This window comes from Lathamus discolor, chromosome 1 (genome assembly GCF_037157495.1).
Source record: "Lathamus discolor isolate bLatDis1 chromosome 1, bLatDis1.hap1, whole genome shotgun sequence".
Lineage (NCBI taxonomy): Eukaryota > Metazoa > Chordata > Aves > Psittaciformes > Psittacidae > Lathamus > Lathamus discolor.
Genome location: NC_088884.1, coordinates 28,886,495 through 28,905,087, shown reverse-complemented (window position 1 = coordinate 28,905,087; position 18,593 = coordinate 28,886,495). Strand labels below are relative to the sequence as shown.

Genomic DNA, 18,593 nt, shown 5'->3' with positions numbered 1-18,593 from the left:
CTATTTTCATGTCAAGTATCAATAGTACAAATAATTGTTGTATTGATTTACAGGTAAGCTTAACCACTGGTAACAAATAGCATAAAAATCTCTTGTTCTTTAATTTAAAACCAAAATTTGATAGGAACTTGTACTAGATTTTTGCTCTCACTGTAGTAATGGGGATTTAAAATACATTTTTTTAAAGAATACGAAAAAGTATAGGCAAAAGAACATAAATTTTTAGAAAGGCAAGAAGACAGCACTAATGATACTACAAATAGTTAAATAACAGACATAGCCAGACTATTAAAAATGTAGATAATTACATTTAATATGGATGAATGTAATTATGCATATTCATTTTCATATTCCCTACAGTGAATATTTACCTCAAAGTTTAAAACGCCCTTCAAAGTCCTAATAGGAAATCTTATAAAATGCTTCAACATATTACTGCACAACTTGAAACTGCAACTAAATGCAGTTTGAAGAAACTGCATTTTTCAGATTTATCTATAAAGTGTGGCAATACTGGCAACGTAATATACTGAGCATATATACTTCAGCACCTACTTTCTCTCAAATTTCAGGGTCAGATCCTGCAAATCTTGCAGGATCCAAAACCAGAATACAACTTTTATTCTTGCAGATAATGTAGAAGGATGGTTCTGACAGTTTCTTTGGATAGTCTCATGGGTGAGAATTTCTCACATAAGACTTTTTTCATGTTTAAGCTCCATTAGACAATGCTGCACAAAACAAAGGAAAACAAGGTCAAAGATACTTTTGCACTTCAATACTGAAAGGAAGTAAAGAAGAAAGCGTATTTTACCTGAGTCTCCACACCTTGCTCAAGCAACCTTTTAGCCTGGTTTTCCACCTCAAGCCGAGCTCTTGCGATAAAAAGCAAGTCATTTTCAATTACTTCTATTCCAGAGAGATCTATCCCTTGAGAAAGGTAATCTATAAAAGTAACAAAACACCAGTAAGTATGACGTAGGATAATGGAACATCTTAAACATACTCAAACACTTAGAATTTGCAGTTAGTTCCAAGGGATATTTTTACATACAACAGTTGACAACAGAGTACATCAAAGTAATGCATTATACCAGAAAAAATGAAAATCAGAAGATTTTTGCTCAAGAAAACCTGGATTTTTGGTGCGATGAATTTACTTCACCGCATTTCTCTTAGACCCAGACATTGCTGAAGAAGTGCAAAGCATGAGTTCTAGGAACACCAGAATCTCAGTCAGAGGGCAGGAAGAGGGAAGAGGTCATCTCCTTGTCCCAGAGGATTAACCAGGTACTTAAACTTCTCTAACCAAATATTTGAATAAGCACAATTTGCTCCAAGATCTGAAATTCCAGATGTATTACACAGGAATAGATTTAAACTACACTTCATCTGTTTAAATTGCACTTCTAAACATCTGGTATCAAACATGGAAAAAAGGCAAGAAAAGAAAACTTAAAAAAAAAATCACAGAAACATCACAATATTTATTATCAATGTTGAAACCAGAGTCAGTAGGACAGCTACAGACTAGTGGACAGGACTGGTGACTGCAACAAGAAAATCTATCTAAACTCAACTTTTGTCACTGGCTATGCAGATCTGGCCAAATCACTTCATCTTTCGCTAATAACTACTTATTAACAAGAGCACTTCAACATAGAAAACCAACACTTCATCTCCCTTTATCAAAGGAGGCTTCAATCTGTGACATCCCTTCTCCCAGAAAAATTCACTTGCTTTTAAAAGGAGTGACACTGTAATGCCAGCTCTTTGGACATTTAGGCTTTTCACGTGGGACAATTTTAGTTACGAAACACAACTAAGGGCGTAAAAAAAAAGTTTTCATGCTCCCTGAGGTCCCTGACCTCTATGTTCCCTCCTGGCTCTTTGCTTGATCTTGCACTCCTGCCCTAACCTAACTGGTGACCTGTTCTTGATAGAAGGACTGGAGAATGGATGCCTCTTTCCAGATGTCTTTAATTTCTTTGTGACACTCACTTGGGATGCAGCAAATGTATATATTCAGCTTCCTTCAGGCTAATGAAGATCTAGAGCTTATACTGGGCTAGAATTCAAATCATTCAAACATTATGTAATTGCATCCATAACTATTGCACACTTTTGCAAATCAAGCCAAATACGGCCACTGCTCTGAAATCCATGTTTCTGGAATATGGAAAGCACAACCTGAGAACACCTACTGCTTTAGGCTCCTCCAAGAACAGACGCACCTCTCCACCTAAATTTACAACATAAATCAGGTGTGAACTGGATGATTACATTTATAAAATGAACATGTCTGGGTACCTTAGATTAGATCTGCAGAGAAATGTAAAAGCAGCCTAGAAAACTATGCTACTGCTTATGTCCAAGATATGCAGGACTATTCTCCTTTACACAGTTCTCAGCATTTTGCTCAATCAAGCAGGTCATCCATTGCTTCCTTTGAAAGAACCAATAAACCCAACAAAACAATGGCCAAGGCATTTCACCCAGTGTCAGATACTTCTTCATAAAATGATGTTGCACTATTTCCATTTACAACCAACCCACTATGACTTCCTAATAATGTTATCATCTTCCTTTTATGTCCTCCCAGTAAGTTTATTAAGACACAGACCTGAATTCCAACTAAGCTGACTGAACTTCTAATTCTTCGGCACATAACTTTCCACCTTAGTAGCCAATTATTTTTGTTTATTCACAATAAACTAATCTAAGCATCAGATTAAATTTAGCAACCACATGTTCACAACTGAACACAAAATTCCAAGTGAGTCACTTCACAGCTAGGCAGGAAAGAACATCCCCATACCTGCAGATGAAAAACACCAAAAAGAATGAGGATGCAGAAACCGAAACAAAAAGTTTAGAGAAATACTGCACAAAGCTTAGCAAGTCATAAAGGAAATCAACTCTCTTAACAGTACAGTCTGTCAAAATAGGCTTTAGCCTACTAAGAACAGGCCTGAAAATGCTTTTGTCTGTATGTATTTGTTTAAAAATGGATCAGAGAAGTCAAAGGACAGCCGAGCAGCATGACAGCACACCTCATGCTGTACAGGCTGTTAACGAAGGCCTATATGCAGGCATGCTTAGAAAGCTGCTTTTGCTAGGGGCTACAGCAGCCACACTTACCCATTACTTCCCAGCAACTTTTTGCTGTGACTAAGCTGAATAACTGCAGGCGGCCTTGCATCAGAACCTATTAAGATTAATATTAAACCCCCACTAACTTCAATTACTAATTTCAATGAACAAGTGTCTTGAATGTGGAGACTAGTTTTCTGACCCCTTCCTCTCAGCTGCACAGGGAGAAAAGTGTGAAGAGCTTAGCACAGAGTAAGTCTACTGCCATAGTGACCTCGGAAGAAATTTCTTGGCAACATGAAGTTAAAAAAGGTGCAAATATCACCAAAGACTTATATAACCCACACATACAAGATCTGCTGTGGAGGTCACTTCTGTCATAAAATCGTATTCTGCAACCCCAGGCTGCTTAAACAAACTGAAATTAAAATATGCTTCTGATCTCCTAAACGCACAGAAAAATCTGTGGAAGAGAACTAAACAAGAGACTGTTTCTCCCTGCTGCATTTTATCTCAAAATCTAAATTCAGCCATTTCAAGTGCTAAAAATCTAATCTTTCTGATGTTTTTAAGAAAGGAACAGAAAGACCATGCTGTTTTGGCTTCTCCAGATACCTCCATCTGTGCCTTAGACTGGCAGCCACCTCCCGCTGAACTGCCAAAATCTGCAGCTTTGTTTCAAATTTTCTGCAATCCTAACAAAATTAGGACAATTGCTTGGGGACAATGCATTTCAGCAGGACCTCAAAACAGAGGGTATTTCTGCAAGTTCCGTGGTTAGACATCCTGCTATGGATGCTCTCAGTTGCTGTTCCAACCAGTAGGAAAGCCTAGCAATCATATTTTACTGCTTACAGAAGAAAAGCAGTTTTCATAAGGACAGCAGGTTTACAGCAGAAACACCTGCAAGTGCTGTCCTTCCATTCTTATGCAAGAGCAGAAGCTGCAGCACAGGCAGGGTGTGCACCTTTTGATTGTTTTTATTGTCTAAGCAGACAATATTAGAAAACTCTACACTTGAGTATCCTCAAGTGTGATGCTGCTAGCACAACGAAGCCAAGCAGCAGGGCAGTTGACAAAGGGGGGCCGAGATGATAGGCAGGCCTTTGGGATCCAGTTTATTTAAAACAGCACAGAGGAACTCACACATTCCAACCGGACAATTTTAGTTAGTAAAGAAACCACGTCATGTGCAATACAACAAAGATACTCCTAGTTACTAACCCAGGGACCAGCAAACGTAGGATTTTGCTTCAGGTGCTTGTGCAATCCTTACTCTGTTTCTTGCCATGCAGTCAGTCAATAACACTATGGTCACGATCAGAGGTGAGGGTGACATGGGTTGTAAGGTACTTGTGTCTTAGGAATCAAGCACACACAAGGGCTTATCTTCCAGTTAGCTCAGACTCAGCAGATTGGGGCCCAGTTTAAAACTTGGCAGTTCTCCTTCTGCTTTAACCTTAAAGCCCTAGAGTAAAACTAACACTACGTTAGCCGTAACAGATTTAGTGAATACAGCATTTATAACTGCCATTCTACTTTATCAGATTTTAAAAAGCACATATTTAATATTTTGATAACCTTGAGAAGACTTGTGCTTTTAAATGAATTAGAACCTAAATATCTATCTCATGCCAGGGCCAGATGCAGTCGGACAGGCATTGCCCTCACACCAGCATGGCGTGAGCATGGTTCAGTGGAACCAGAGAGAAAATTAGAGGAGGGAGCTACAGTCCTGTACCCACTCCACTACCTCTCATCCTCAGGTAACTGTAACTCTTTACATAGGTTCATAAAAATAAAAGCAAATCCTCAACTCTCCCATACAGTGTTAGGATTGCTTCTCTTCTAACTATCACACCTTATTAAGCTTGGAAAGCACAGCTGGAAATGACTTTTTAAGGACTTAAATCACAGATTGCCTGCTGAATCCTCTTCTTGAACAAAAATACTATATGCCAAGTCAGAATACACTGAGCCCTAGGAATCAGTGACTTTTATAACCTACCTTCGCCTAACAAAGGGTTAGAACTTTGTATTTCTTCAAGGAAAAATATTTTTGTCATTCCAATCCGAAATGTTATTGATTTGCTAAATGTAAACAGCTTCTCTAATCTACTGGCTGAGATGCTTAAAAATGCATTTTTCAAACCAAGTTAGTTATGTAAGCAGAGTTTAACAGACAGCAATAAATCCGATATGCACACAGCACATGAGGCAGAAAAACAATACTTTGAGCAACAAGGCTAGCTTTTCTTAATCTAAGCGACTCAACAACATGGAATCTTTCTATTATGTAATCTTAGTTTTTGACCTCTGTATGCAATGAAGACAGGGAAAAAAACCTTTTTAGTACTATATTAAAGTATTCTACGATTCTAAAAAGATAGCTATGAAGCTAGCACCCCTATGAGCTCCACAAAAAAACTGTATTATGCTCTTCATTTAGTCTGAGTTGCTTGTGAGCTTGTGTTAGAACTAGAGAATCAACAGAAGTCTACTGAGGACAGTCAGGTGCACTAACAAAGAGGAAACCAGGACAGCCAGTAATAAACCAATGTGATTAGACAGCGTCACTCAAGAGGCTACTTGAGCCAAATGAGAAATCCTTCCATGCTCTGAGACGTAACCTCAGTAATGCTAATAAACTGGGGGGGAAAGGATATTAGAAGAGCTGAAGTGGATTCCCTAGGAGCAAACACCTCAGATCAGCACACCACCTCAATACATAACTATCAAGATTCCAATGACACAGAGGTGTTTCATTAGACATGGGGGAGGGGAAATAAAGGAAATTAAGCCATTCCTGAAATTCTAAATAAAATCACAATCATAAAATCATAGATTTTTGTTTCCCTGTTTGGGGCTTATTTCTTTTGCACAGATCAGTTGTTTTATGTTGCTTCTGCAGTCTCAGTTGCAGAAAATGTTGCTGGTATCTGTACCCTAAGGCCGTTCTTTTTCCATAATGAAGAAAAATTAGAATTCTGGAAGAAACTACTAACTTCAATTCCAAAAAGTCAACAGGTATGAAATGAGACCCAAGAGTTCTGCTGGGATTTAAGCATGCAGAACAGGAGAGGCTACCAAAACATGATTTATTACGGAATAGTACAGAAGGCTGCTACAATGCAAACATCACAGTGCATAGAGCACAGCATTCATACTGAAAATGTCTCTCAAGGTTAACTTAAGCATCAGAACAAATTGGTTGAAACTGCCCATTAGAAATGGCGTATTACAAATAAAGAATGTCAAAATGGAGTAAAACTTCAATGCTATTAGTACTTAGAGCTGATCTGAGTGCAGGCTGCCTCCGTGCCCTGAACCTGCTATCCTGCTCTTTCACCGCGGCCCCACCTCCAAGTCTTAGCACTCATGAGACTTTTTCGAGTTAGCTTTCATCTAAAGGCATTCTCACAACTGGTGCAGGATGCAGACACATAAGAGCACAGGGAGAGAACAGAAACTCACAGGCAGGATACAACTTCCCCTACTTGGTGGAAGCTTGTGGGTTTTGGTAGCAGATGCTCATGAAATTGAATCTAAACTGCTATTCACAATATTTATTTCTGCCACACAAAATTAGAAGGGACTGGACAGATATTGTAAAAGCATATAAAATCTTTAATGAGGGAGAATTCTCAGTAACGAGAATCAGCTTCAGTTTTTAAAAGGGTTATTAAACATTCAGCCTTTGGTCCTACAGAAGTGCCTAGATACAAGCACAAAACAAACAGAGTGGACTGATTTGTTAGAACTGCTGAGGACCCATGTGAATTTTTCCCCTATGCTTATAAAGTAATTCAGAGTAATTTACTAATTCAAATGGGTTACAAATCTAATCCAGCATGGAAACTTCCATGGTCCTAATGGAAATGGCAGTTATAGCCCTAGCTACTGAAAAGCAAGGATGAGACTCTGTTTGCCTCAGTTGTATCTGAACCAACAACCCAGGATGCTGCTGGGCCTGAATATGTCTGTTTGGTTTTATCAATGCAGGTAATACAAAACTAAAAACAGTCTTAGGCCAGAGCCTGAGATCCCAGCATCTCAGCAAAAACCCAATGCTCACTCTGGTGAAAGCAACCTAACATTTTATATTACATCTTTGTTCTCTTAAGTGGAATAGGCAACACCCTATCTTAAAGAACAGTCTATTTCTTGGAGGCACTTGTATCTTGCACGCAATTGATGCATAGAGCAGGTGGGGAATGGCAAGAGCAGGCACATTTGCATGTCTTCAAGCTGGAAGATGGTGCCTCCGAAAAGAACCTTTCCCCGTGTTCTAATTGGACTAATTCTCCACATAGGCTGAAATGACTGCCTCACACTCGGCATCAGGCACCAAAATATTCGCTCAAGCAAGGCTTATATTAGGCTTTTAAATCAAGTGAAATGGATACCTCTACAGTTACTATGAAACAATATCTTACAGCCAGGTTATACAACATGAGCTCCTCACAAAAATATGTTTATTCCTATGAAAACCACACAGATTAAGCTGCCTTGCAAAGTATTCAAAACAAGAATGTCACTGCTCTGTGTGATGTACTGTAGGTTACCCTGCTCTTGCAGGGGGGTTGGACTAGATGATCTTTTTAGGTCCCTTCCAACCCTTGGGAGTCTGTGATTCTGTGATTCTGTGCTCTATATTATGTACTGTATACAATATTCTATATATTTATTATATAAACAAAACTAGTAATCTATGTATTTACAAAACCATTTATATTTAAATTATTAATTTTCATTTTTTCTGCAGGTGTTATGAATTCACTACTAAAGAGGAGGAAAAATTTATTTCTAAAATGCCAGTTACTTACAAAACTCCTGCTCTCTGCTTCCTTTCCCTACAGGACAGGATTCCTGCAAATATTTCCTTAGTGAAACAATCAAGACTAAAATCTCTCTCTGTCGCTAAAATGAAATTAAGTTCCTGTGAAAACTGATCTTTATTTAACCAATTTCTACCATCTTAAAAACTAACTATTCATATGCATAATACATAAGGCTTCATTTTTTAGCTGAAGGTAATATCAAATGAGGCAAAACTGTCCTGCTGGAGCCAGAAACGAGTGGGGCCAGTGGTGCTGTATTTCTGTTTGCTTTCTCAGACAGCATGTTAACACACCCTTGCTGTTTAAGTCCAGGAAAGGAAACAGAATGTATTAGATAACCCTGTATAGTTTCTGACAGTTGTCCCTAGTGAAGGGGAACATTAAAAATAAAACAAAGCAAAACACTTCTCAGTTTTTCATCAACAATCACATGCCAAGACTGGTTTCATTTTAGAGAAATTAGGTCAACAGTACCAAAACCAAACCAGTGCAAAGCACATGATTCAAAGAAAGTAAAACCTGAATCACTCATTTAAACATGGACAATTACGTTGTACTGCAAAACAGACCTGTCATCTATATCGTACCATCACAGACTGGTTTGGGTCACAGGGGCATTTAAAGATCATCTAGTCCAACACCCCTACCATGGACAGGGACATCTGTCATGACACCGTGTTGCTCAAAGCCCTGTCCAACCTGACCTTGAACACTTCCAGTGATGAAGCATTATCTTACCTGATTAAAGCTTTGCTTCAGAAGAAAATTAGGAATTCAACAGATCACATAGGTATGAAATAATTGAACTTCTTATAGCATGTTAAAACAAAGGGAAAGCATGTTAAAACAAAGGTGTAGAAGCAGGTTGGAATAAGAAGGAATGAGTTGTTGTCCTGCACTTGGGATCATCTTTGCTTCCTCCAAATGATTTTTGCTGATTTTTGTAAAGAGCATGGTTTGTGTAAAAATATTTCGTAGGGCTTTAATATAATCTATGACCAATCCTATTTAGAGAGGAGACCTGGCGTTTCTCTCCAGACTGCAAGCATAAAATGCAAAAAACACACCGAAAGTTGATAGCAATACTGGAGGAGCAGTGAGGAAGACCAACTAGTTATTTTTAACATTATATTAAAGCTGCATTTAAATTGTCTTGATGGAAGAGTTAATTCCTACTGCTCCCTGAGCTGGAAATCAGATGCCTGGCGGGATCTAGAATTGATGGAAATGAATTTGGTATCTATTTTTATCATCATCACTGACTTAACAATGAGCACCATATTTTGGAGACATTCCTGTGAAAATGCCATGATTCAGAAAATAGCTTAACACACCAAGACAAATATTACTTAGGTCTAATCACAAGTTATACCACACTACTCCCACATTCACTTAGGCCTAAAGCAAGAGCTGCTGAACTCCTTTAAGGTTCCCCCACCAACGCACCATTAGATCCCCGACTCAACCCTCCCCTCACCCTGAACACTCACAACCTTGCATAACCACAACCTACCAAACCTGCCACTTTCTATTTTGCCCACCATCTCCTCTACTCCCTGGACTGCCAGGCTCAAAGGGCAATGGGCAGTGACTCCACATCCAGCTGGTGCTGGTCAGCCTTGAGGCTGGTACTGTTTAATAATCAGCATTAGGAACCTGGGTGATGGCACAAAATTAACCCTCTGCGAGTTTATGGGTGACAGCAATGTGGGGATGTGATCAGTACCTTGGAAGGCAGAGCTGCCATCCTGAAGAACCTCCACAACTCTGAGAAACAGACAGATGGAAGCATCATGAAGTTCAACAAAAGCAAATTCAGCCCTGTTCACCTTGGGTGCCATGACCCTATGCATCCTAACAGGTCAGGTGCTCACTGGCTGGAAAGAAGCTTTGTAGAAAAGGACACAGTGGATAGTAGAGCAACATAAATCAGCAGTATGTCCTTGTGGCATGGGCAGCCGACTGGGTGTAGCTAGCATGTAGCCAGTAGATTGAGGGAAATGATTATTCTTAATTTGGCACTTTTAAGGCCACTGTACTCACTGCCTCCCAGAACGACTGACAAACTGGAGTGAGTCCAACAGGGAACCAAGACTGAACATGAGGAGAGGCTGAGAACTGTGTTAACACAGAAAACAGATGTTTAAGAAGAGATGTAACTACTGTCATCTGCTACTTAACTGGTGGTCAGCAAAAGACAGAGCCAGACTTCTCTCAGAGGTGCACAAAGACAGGACAAGAAGCAAGAGACGGAAGCTACACCATAGGAAATTCTAATTAGCTATCCGGGGAGTGCACTGTATTTGGGTGCTGTACACCTCACCCATGGAGGGCATTAACTCACAGGAATGCATATTTATGTTTTAATAAAATTAAAATTGGTAAAGCATGAAACATTAAGATCTAGAACTCTAAAAGATCACCCTGAGCTTCTTAAGCCTTCCTTCAAAACAAGCTAATTTGAGAAACTTCCTCAAGAGCTCCCAAAACACTTTCAGTAACTAAAACTGCATTTTGTCTAAATTCTCTGTGATAAGATACTCCCAAAGAACTGTAACATTCATGCCATTCATCAGCAGCATTTGGATGGAGCTGAAACCAAATCCACCCTAAATATTCTGTATCTATTCAAAAGAAAACTCCTTACACCAATACCTATACATTACAACAAGTCCATGACACATCACAAAACCAAAACTAGTATCTTTATCATTTGCAAAGTCCACATTTTAGTCTGATAATTAAGATTGTTCTTCAGTAAAAATAAACAGAAAAAGAACCTCACTTCTCCATAATAAATTCACTGAATATTGATTTAGAAGCCACACAGATAAGGAACTGCTCTTCAGATATACGTGGACTTTCAAAACCAAAATTATTGTGGCAACAAAGCAATAATACCTCTGCAAGTCAATACTCCCCTTGAGCTTTTTGTTGGAGTAAAAATAATGTAGCCAGTAAAAAGCTAGTTGTCCTGTTTCTGTTTTGAACAGACTTCATAACATCACAGATGAAAAGCAATGTGTACAGCATATGTGAAAAAGATGGAAACGGAAAGGGGGACAGAAAGGTATAACGTAGAACAAGGAGAGACATGCAGCCCAAGTGGGCAACTACTAAATAAATGAACTTACAGGTTGAAAATTATGAGAATGGTAGTATGGTCAAACATAAGATACAGAAAACTATGAAGCTTGTGAAAGAATACCAATACAAATCAGTTTGTACAGTTTGGTCTTATTACTCCATGAGACCAATTTAGCGCCATCATCTGCTTTCCACCTTGACAATTTCCTCCCCACCAAAGCCCATAGCTTTGCACTGCTTGCTCATTACCAATGCCAACAGCATTTCTGCTCAAATTTCAGGAGGACATCCAAGACTGGAAAACAAATGGGTGAATAAAACTTGTTTTTAATAAATTTAAAGCAGACATTAATCAGGATTTTTATTGTCAGTGAAATATTTCATAAAATCTAAAGAGGTGAACAATAAGCAGTCCTTGAATTGGAGCACCACATCAGTATATGAAATGAAGCAGGATGAAAAGAAATGTACTCTCGTATCTGCAAGAGATAATTGCATTGAAAATATATTGCAATTGTATCATACACCCATGTAAAGAAATTATGTCCTTCTAACTGTATTACTGGAGTGGCTGAAGAAAACCATCTCTTTTCCAAATAAAGACAAGGACTCATCTAAATGAAGGTATATGATTTTGTCTTTCTCTTATTTACTTCAGTAACTAAAGTCATGAAAGCAAGCAAAATAGTTATGAGTAGACAGATGAAAAAGATAATAAATTTACATATTGGCAGCTTTTAAGTATTATTGATATGTTGTCATTCAATAGTTAAGTAGAAGTTCCTAATATAGAGCATTATGTAAAGGTACTGTGAATCAGTTTCCATCAGTACCATCCCATGTTGCAATAGGCACAGGCAATGATAAAAGAAAGCGAAGGAAAATGGATGATGTGCTTCAAAAAACTTAGTCAAAAATAACTTCTTTCAAACATCCCACCAGTTGCTGAGACATCAAATTAGCTGACTCTTAACTGAATCAGTGCCCTCAAAGCAGGGCACAAGAGATGTTGGTTCATTTCTGTGTTTTAATTCACGATGTTAATGGTTAATGACCTAATTCTTGAATACTTTCCTATCTCGAAAAAGGTATACAAGGACAGTGACAGACTTAAAAGTGTACAAGTCTACAAGTACTGAGTGGGTTATTTCTAGCTGCACTTCATTTTTTCACTTCAGTAAGATATATCCTACATTTTTTGAGGTTTTATCATTATTTTTGCACTAAAACATGCATCTAAAAATGTCAGTTTGTACATGAGAGAACATGGATCACTTCTAATGCATGCTTGTAAATGCCAGCAGATACTTTAAGATCAGTAGAGCTACAGCACTGTAAAATCAATTTAATAACCCATGTTGCTATCTTGGGCCCTGGATAAGGTGAAATACTACTTTTTTCTTTAATATAAGCTGTAAATATTTCTTTCATATTCCTCTCTCCTTATGGGTCTCTCCTGTCACTTTTCAACACCCACCACTCACCCCTTTCATACTTACACCTTCAGGAAAACATTTCTAAAAAAGCAGAACTGCATTTTCTTTAGCATCAGCTATGTTAACTCCCTTGGTACTTTCGAATATATGTAATTTTTGTGTTTAATAAATGCATATTTAATTCCTCCCACCTCTTTCCTGGCATACCATCAATAACTTCCTGCAATTAGCTGCAGATTTACTTGATTTTATCATCTTTACAGTCAACAGATGTTGCATAGGCTATAAATCACCCAGGTTTTACATACCTCACATACTCTGTGGGAGAACAAAGTGAACCTTGCATTATCCAGAGTGCTTCTGTAGGCAACTTGTATATAACAAAATTGTAAAACATTGTGCAATATATCTGATCTCCTACAGACAAGCCTTTTTAAATTTAGAGATCAGCCTATTGCAGAAACCTGCCCCGTCTGCCAGAATTCTTGCCAGTTCTTCTAGCAGTAACAAAACTTAGCAACAGTACTAAAAGATGGGCAAGAAAAGAATGCTGCTTGAAAGCCAAACTTAAGTGTTCAGATTCCAAATACTTGCATGTGAAGTTAGCTTCTACAGAGGCCTGTCTTTTGACCTTCCAGTAGAAATATAAAGTATTTAACCCTGACACAAAGACCGACAGCAGTTACGTCTGATGATGCTTTAATACTTTCTGTCTCACACAATTTGGATAGTGAAACTGAAAAAAGAAATAGCTTTAAACACCACCACCCCCCCCCCCGACAATTTGTTGCAGTTTGCTAAAAAAAGTTATATAGACACAAATTGGTGAAACACAACTCTCACCCTCAGCACTTACTGTAATGTTTAGCTGTATCTGCAGCAACAAGAAGAATGCAAAGAAGCTGAAGGAAGTGTTGCAACCCATCCCATATGAGCTCCTCTGCAGTGTTCACCATAGCCGCCAAATCTGCTAAATCACAAACCTGAATCATTGCTCACCTTGAAACACCAGAGAAAGGGAATTTGAACAGCACAACTGCACAACTGCTCCTCAAAAATGGAATAAAAACCAAATAAGCCAAAACCAAACTTAATACATGCTCCAGGTCTGCCTCGAGACAGTGGTGGCACCATACCTTTCCTGTGATGTGTAAAAGTTCTTCAAAAACCTAAAAGAGTATTATGATTTATCGCTACTAGTCTGGGATCTTTCACACATACCGATCATGATTTTTTCCTTGAAAAAAACATATTTATATTGTTAAAATTAGGAAGTACATACGTGTATGAACGTCGAGAATTGCCACGAGTTAAAATTTCATAAAACTGTACTTGTCTTCTCAATACATTAAACATCGATGTAAACAGAACTAGAAGCCGTAGTTTTTCTTCTATGACTTTGAAACAGGTAAAAATTAAAAGCGAAGTTTTCTCAAATGTGGTACTGATGATATGTTAGAGTTCTACTATCCCTACTGCCACACATACACTGAATTAAAAATGCACAGCTTTGGTAGCAGACTTAAAGACTGCCTATTCAAGGAAGCAAAGAGTAAGTTCAAGCAAGTATTTCAGTTGTTAAAGGCAGAAACTGTTAACAGATGGGTGATAACATTTAATTTAGCAAATAACTTATTAAATAAATAATGCTGATACTTTCTTTGTAGAATTACATAATTATCTTTGAGCCAATTATTGCTACCTACATCTGTTAGCCAATTATATCTAATAATTAACACAAAGAAAGTTGAACAGACCAAAAAGAATGGGCTGCTTGAAGGATAAAAGATGCTTAGCAATTTAATACTTCCAAATAAAATTCAGAAAACATACAGACTCATTGTGCACTCAGATGATTCTCCCATAACTTTTATTACAGTTCCTATAATTCTAAAGAATATTTCTGACAACAGTTTCTTCTCAAGCCTCACAAAGTAGAATTCATTGCTCATAGTTACTAATCACTTCAAAATCAGGAAAGAAACAGATACTTCTCTAAAATTAACATTACTATTGATTAAATTAAACACTTGGTCCTTCGGGGGGGGAAAACAGGGTAAAAACAATTTCTCAGTAGCATATACTGAACTTTCATATAAGAACTCAATCCTGAAGTAAAGAAATTATTACACTGCACCACAACTAAGATTTACATCTTTCAAACATCCAGAAGTTTATTTTGCCAGGCAAAACCAAGATAATAGAAAAGTGAAAATAACTACTTATCTTTAGCAGAAAATTAAGCGAAAATTATCAATGGTCTTCAAAATTAACTATTGATACACTCATGACTATTTATCACTGAAATACTAGAAATTAAGAAGAAGCAGCAAAGCATCTTGACTGGAAACATGACAACATCTGTAATCAATTCCAATATGTAAAAATTCCTACTGTCAACTACATCTCACTGGGACATCTCTGCTCAGAAAGCAGCATATAATCTCTAGATGCACATAAAACGATCGCGAACAGATCCTAAGAGACAAGATACTGGACTAGAAGTGTTCTTGGCTATTAGTTTCCCTGACTTGATCTTGCCCTAAGGATAGCCAAGCTCCTCTTCCAATACAGAGTACCAAGCCCAAAGCATTGGAAAAGTAGAAAGCAGAAGCTCCACAGAACAAACATTTATGGTTTAGCAATATTATGAGCAATGCTACCATAGCAGTCCAGACACTGTGACAGACCTAGGAGGCAGGTGATGGCTACTGCAGATGAATACAGACTAAGAACACAGTACTCTGGCTACAGCGTACAGCAAGAGTCCTCCCACTGCACAAACTCTTTTACATTACTACTTTATATTTCTTGCTGTTTTCTGATCCAGTTAAAGTCATTGTAAGTAACTAAAAAGGTGGGATTAGCTGACTGCATTTCAGGAGATATTACACAGACCCCATTTGTAAATAAAATGGCTTCTTAGGACTCACTGAAGTAGAGGGACCTGGCAGAGGCTCATGTGTTAGTGTGCCCTTAGAGAGGCAGCCATCCTCGGTCCTGCCTGTGGCGGCCAGCACAGCCACCAGCGGGCTGCTGGGCAGCTCTGACGGATTGCAGCTTTTTCCCTCTCCAAGAGCATGCACTGAAGAGGGAATAAGGCTCTAGGACAAGGAATTACAAGAGTACATGCATAAAATTCCAGATATAACAGAGTTTCCATTAGTTTTACACAAATGAACTAAGACTGAAAACTGCAGCTTCTGCAACACATTGGCTCTTTTTTTTTTTCCTTTCATTCCATGCTTTCATGTTGTTATAAATGAGAATTCAAAATTGAATGTATTGTTTTTTTATTTCAGTAACTGTTTGGAAGCAGCTATTGCTTCCTATTGAAAGAAAAATATTTGAATTATGTCATATTATGTTATTAAATAATTTAGATGGAAAAACTAAAGACGGCCTATCCAATTCCAAAGTACACAACTCTTCCAATATACGTCCATCATATCTGAAAAATCATGGCGGTCAGGGGAAGCTCCTGACGACTGGAAAAAGAGAAATATAACCCCCCTTTTCAAGAAGGGGAAAATGGAAGACCCAGGGAATTGCAGACCAGTCAGTCTCACCTCTGCCTGGCAAAATCTTGGAGCACATTCTCCTGGAAGGCATGCTAAGGCGCATGAAAAACAACAAGGTGCTTGGTGACAGCCAGCATGGCTTCACTAAGAGGAAATCCTGCCTGACCAATTTGGTGGCCTTCTATGATGGGGCTATGGAACTGATGGACAGGGGTAGAGCAGTTGCTGTCATCTACCTACGTCTTTGTTGGTGACATGGACAGTGGGATTGAGTGCGCCCTCAGCAAGTTTGCCGATGACACCAAGCTGTGTGGTTCGGTTGATACGCTGGAGGGAAGGGATGCCATCCAGAGGGACCCTGACACGCTTGTGAGGTGGGCTGATGCCAACCTTAAGAAGTTTAACCATGCCAACTGCAAGATCCTACACCTGGATCAGAGCAATCCCAGGCACAGCTACAGGTTGGGCAGAGAAAAGATTCAGAGCAGCCCTGCAGAGAAGGACTTGGGGGTGTTGGTCAATGAGAAAATGAACATCAGTCAGCTTCAGTGTGCGCTCGCAGCCCAGAAAGCCAACCGTATCCTGGGCTGCATCAAAAGGAGCGTGACCAGCAGGTCAAAGGAGGTGATCCTGCCCCTCTACTCTGCTCTCGTGAGACCTCACCTGGAGTATTGTGTGCAGTTCTGGTGTCCTCAACATAAAAAGGACATGGAACTGCTGGAACAAGTCCAGAGGAGGGCCATGAGGATGATCAGGGGACTGGAGCACCTCCCGTATGAAGACAGGCTGAGGAAGTTGGGGCTGTTCAGCCTGGAGAAGAGAAGGCTGCCTGGAGACCTCATAGCAGCCTTCCAGTATCTGAAGGGGGCCTATAGGGATGCTGGGGAGGGACTCTTCATTAGGGACTGTAGTGACAGGACAAGGGGTAATGGGTTCAAACTTAAACAGGGGAAGTTTAGATTTGATATAAGGAAGAAGTTCTTTACTGTGAGGGTGGTGAGGCACTGGGATGGGTTGCCCAGGGAGGTTGTGAATGCTCCATGCCTGGTGGTGCTCAAGGCCAGGCTGGACAGAGCCTAGGTTGGCATGGTTTAGAGGGAGGTGTCCCTGCCTGTGGCAGGGGGGTTGGAACTGGATGATCTTAAGGTCCTTTCCAACCCTAAATATTCTATAATTCTATGTTTTGCTCTAGTTTTAGATTTGCCATGAACTGGATGAAATCAGGGCTTCAAAATGTCAAACTTTCCCAGAAAGCAACAATTCCAAGTTTCATCTAAGTCTTCCAAAGACTCATTTTCATCCGCAAAGTGAATTATGCTTCATCTGACTTGCACTGAATCACGCAATCAGAGTCAGGGATCAAGGCAAATTGCTGGAGTAAGGGAAAGCAGACAGGTCTTCAAAGGCATTCTAGGTAAGACAGAGCACTCCTTAGGAGCATCAGGATTCAATAATAAAATTTTGTATTTGATAGCAGGAAATAGGAAAATAATTTCATTGGCTCATTTAGAGAATGCCAGTTTTCCATCTTCTCGTGTATAACCACAACAAAGAGTGGCTTGTGAGAAGAGAAATAATTACTCCGAGTTCATACGCCACTAAAAGTTAATACAGCAGAAAAGTTTTGCAGGAAGCCTGCTGCAGGGGTAAAATAAGCTAAAAACAATTCCAATTTTAGAAATACAATGAGATGAAAAAAGTGAAATTGAGTATCAAAGGCTCCACCGCAACCAAGAGGGACGTCTGTCTGGACTCAAAGGGGAATCATGTTAAGTTAATAAAATGCACAAATCACCAGAAGTACATTTCTGAGGGAAAACAACAACAGAACATGAAACAAACAATCCCTGGCCTGATAAAGCAGAACATTTCAGAATACCTACAGCCATGTTTCACATATTTGAGTACCTGTATTTTGGGATTCTAAGGACTGTCTGTATGCATGTTCTTCATTCTGCCTGTATTCTCCGAATAACCACTCACACTTCTGTGAGTCTTAGCCTCTTTACCCTCTGCCCCAAGTAAGGCTGGATAATCTGGTGGACAGTCAATAAAGAGGAAGCAGAAGATGGAGAGATGGAGAGACGGACCTTATCACTGTTCTTTTCCTGGAAAACAACATCCTGGAAGGCAAACATCAGCAGCAACAGTGCCAAGAGTTAAAAAATGCGTTAGCCCTCAAGAAAACATGGCATGGTTCTAATTCTTCTAAAGCAACATTGGTATGTATATTTTACTTAGTTTCTCTATTTCTGAACTTCTAGAGAACCATTCCCATGGTTTTCAGAAGTTCTGAGAACTAAATGGGATCTTTAAAGTTCAGATTCTAAAAATTTGGAAATGTATTTATTTTAAGTAACAGGAGATTTTTAGTCCCACATTGCCACATGCTAGCCATGCAGGGGTAGAGGCAGAGTATTGCCTTTCCCTTTCCCAGAGAACATGGAGTGGCTGGGCCAGATCTTCAAAGGAATTTTTTGGAGGAAAAAAGGGCACAGTGTGAGAAGTCTGGGCCTGATAACAAGGGAAGCTATAGTATCCCCACCGGCAACTGATACAGTTTTTGGAGAAAGGTAAGAAGCTGTTTCCCAGCTACACTTCTCTCACTTCTCCCC

General features: G+C 39.2%; 1 protein-coding gene across 3 annotated transcripts in view; it reads right to left on the bottom strand.

Annotated features, from left to right (window-relative positions):
- The window catches only part of COG5 (component of oligomeric golgi complex 5), a 185,914-nt gene that overhangs the window by 105,180 nt on the left and 62,141 nt on the right, over nucleotides 1–18,593 (bottom strand). For all 3 annotated transcript variants that reach the window (XM_065665918.1, XM_065665921.1, XM_065665922.1), the window contains exon 7: nucleotides 815–945. In XM_065665918.1, coding sequence (XP_065521990.1) covers nucleotides 815–945 — 131 coding nt within the window. The remainder of the gene's footprint in view (nucleotides 1–814; nucleotides 946–18,593) is intronic.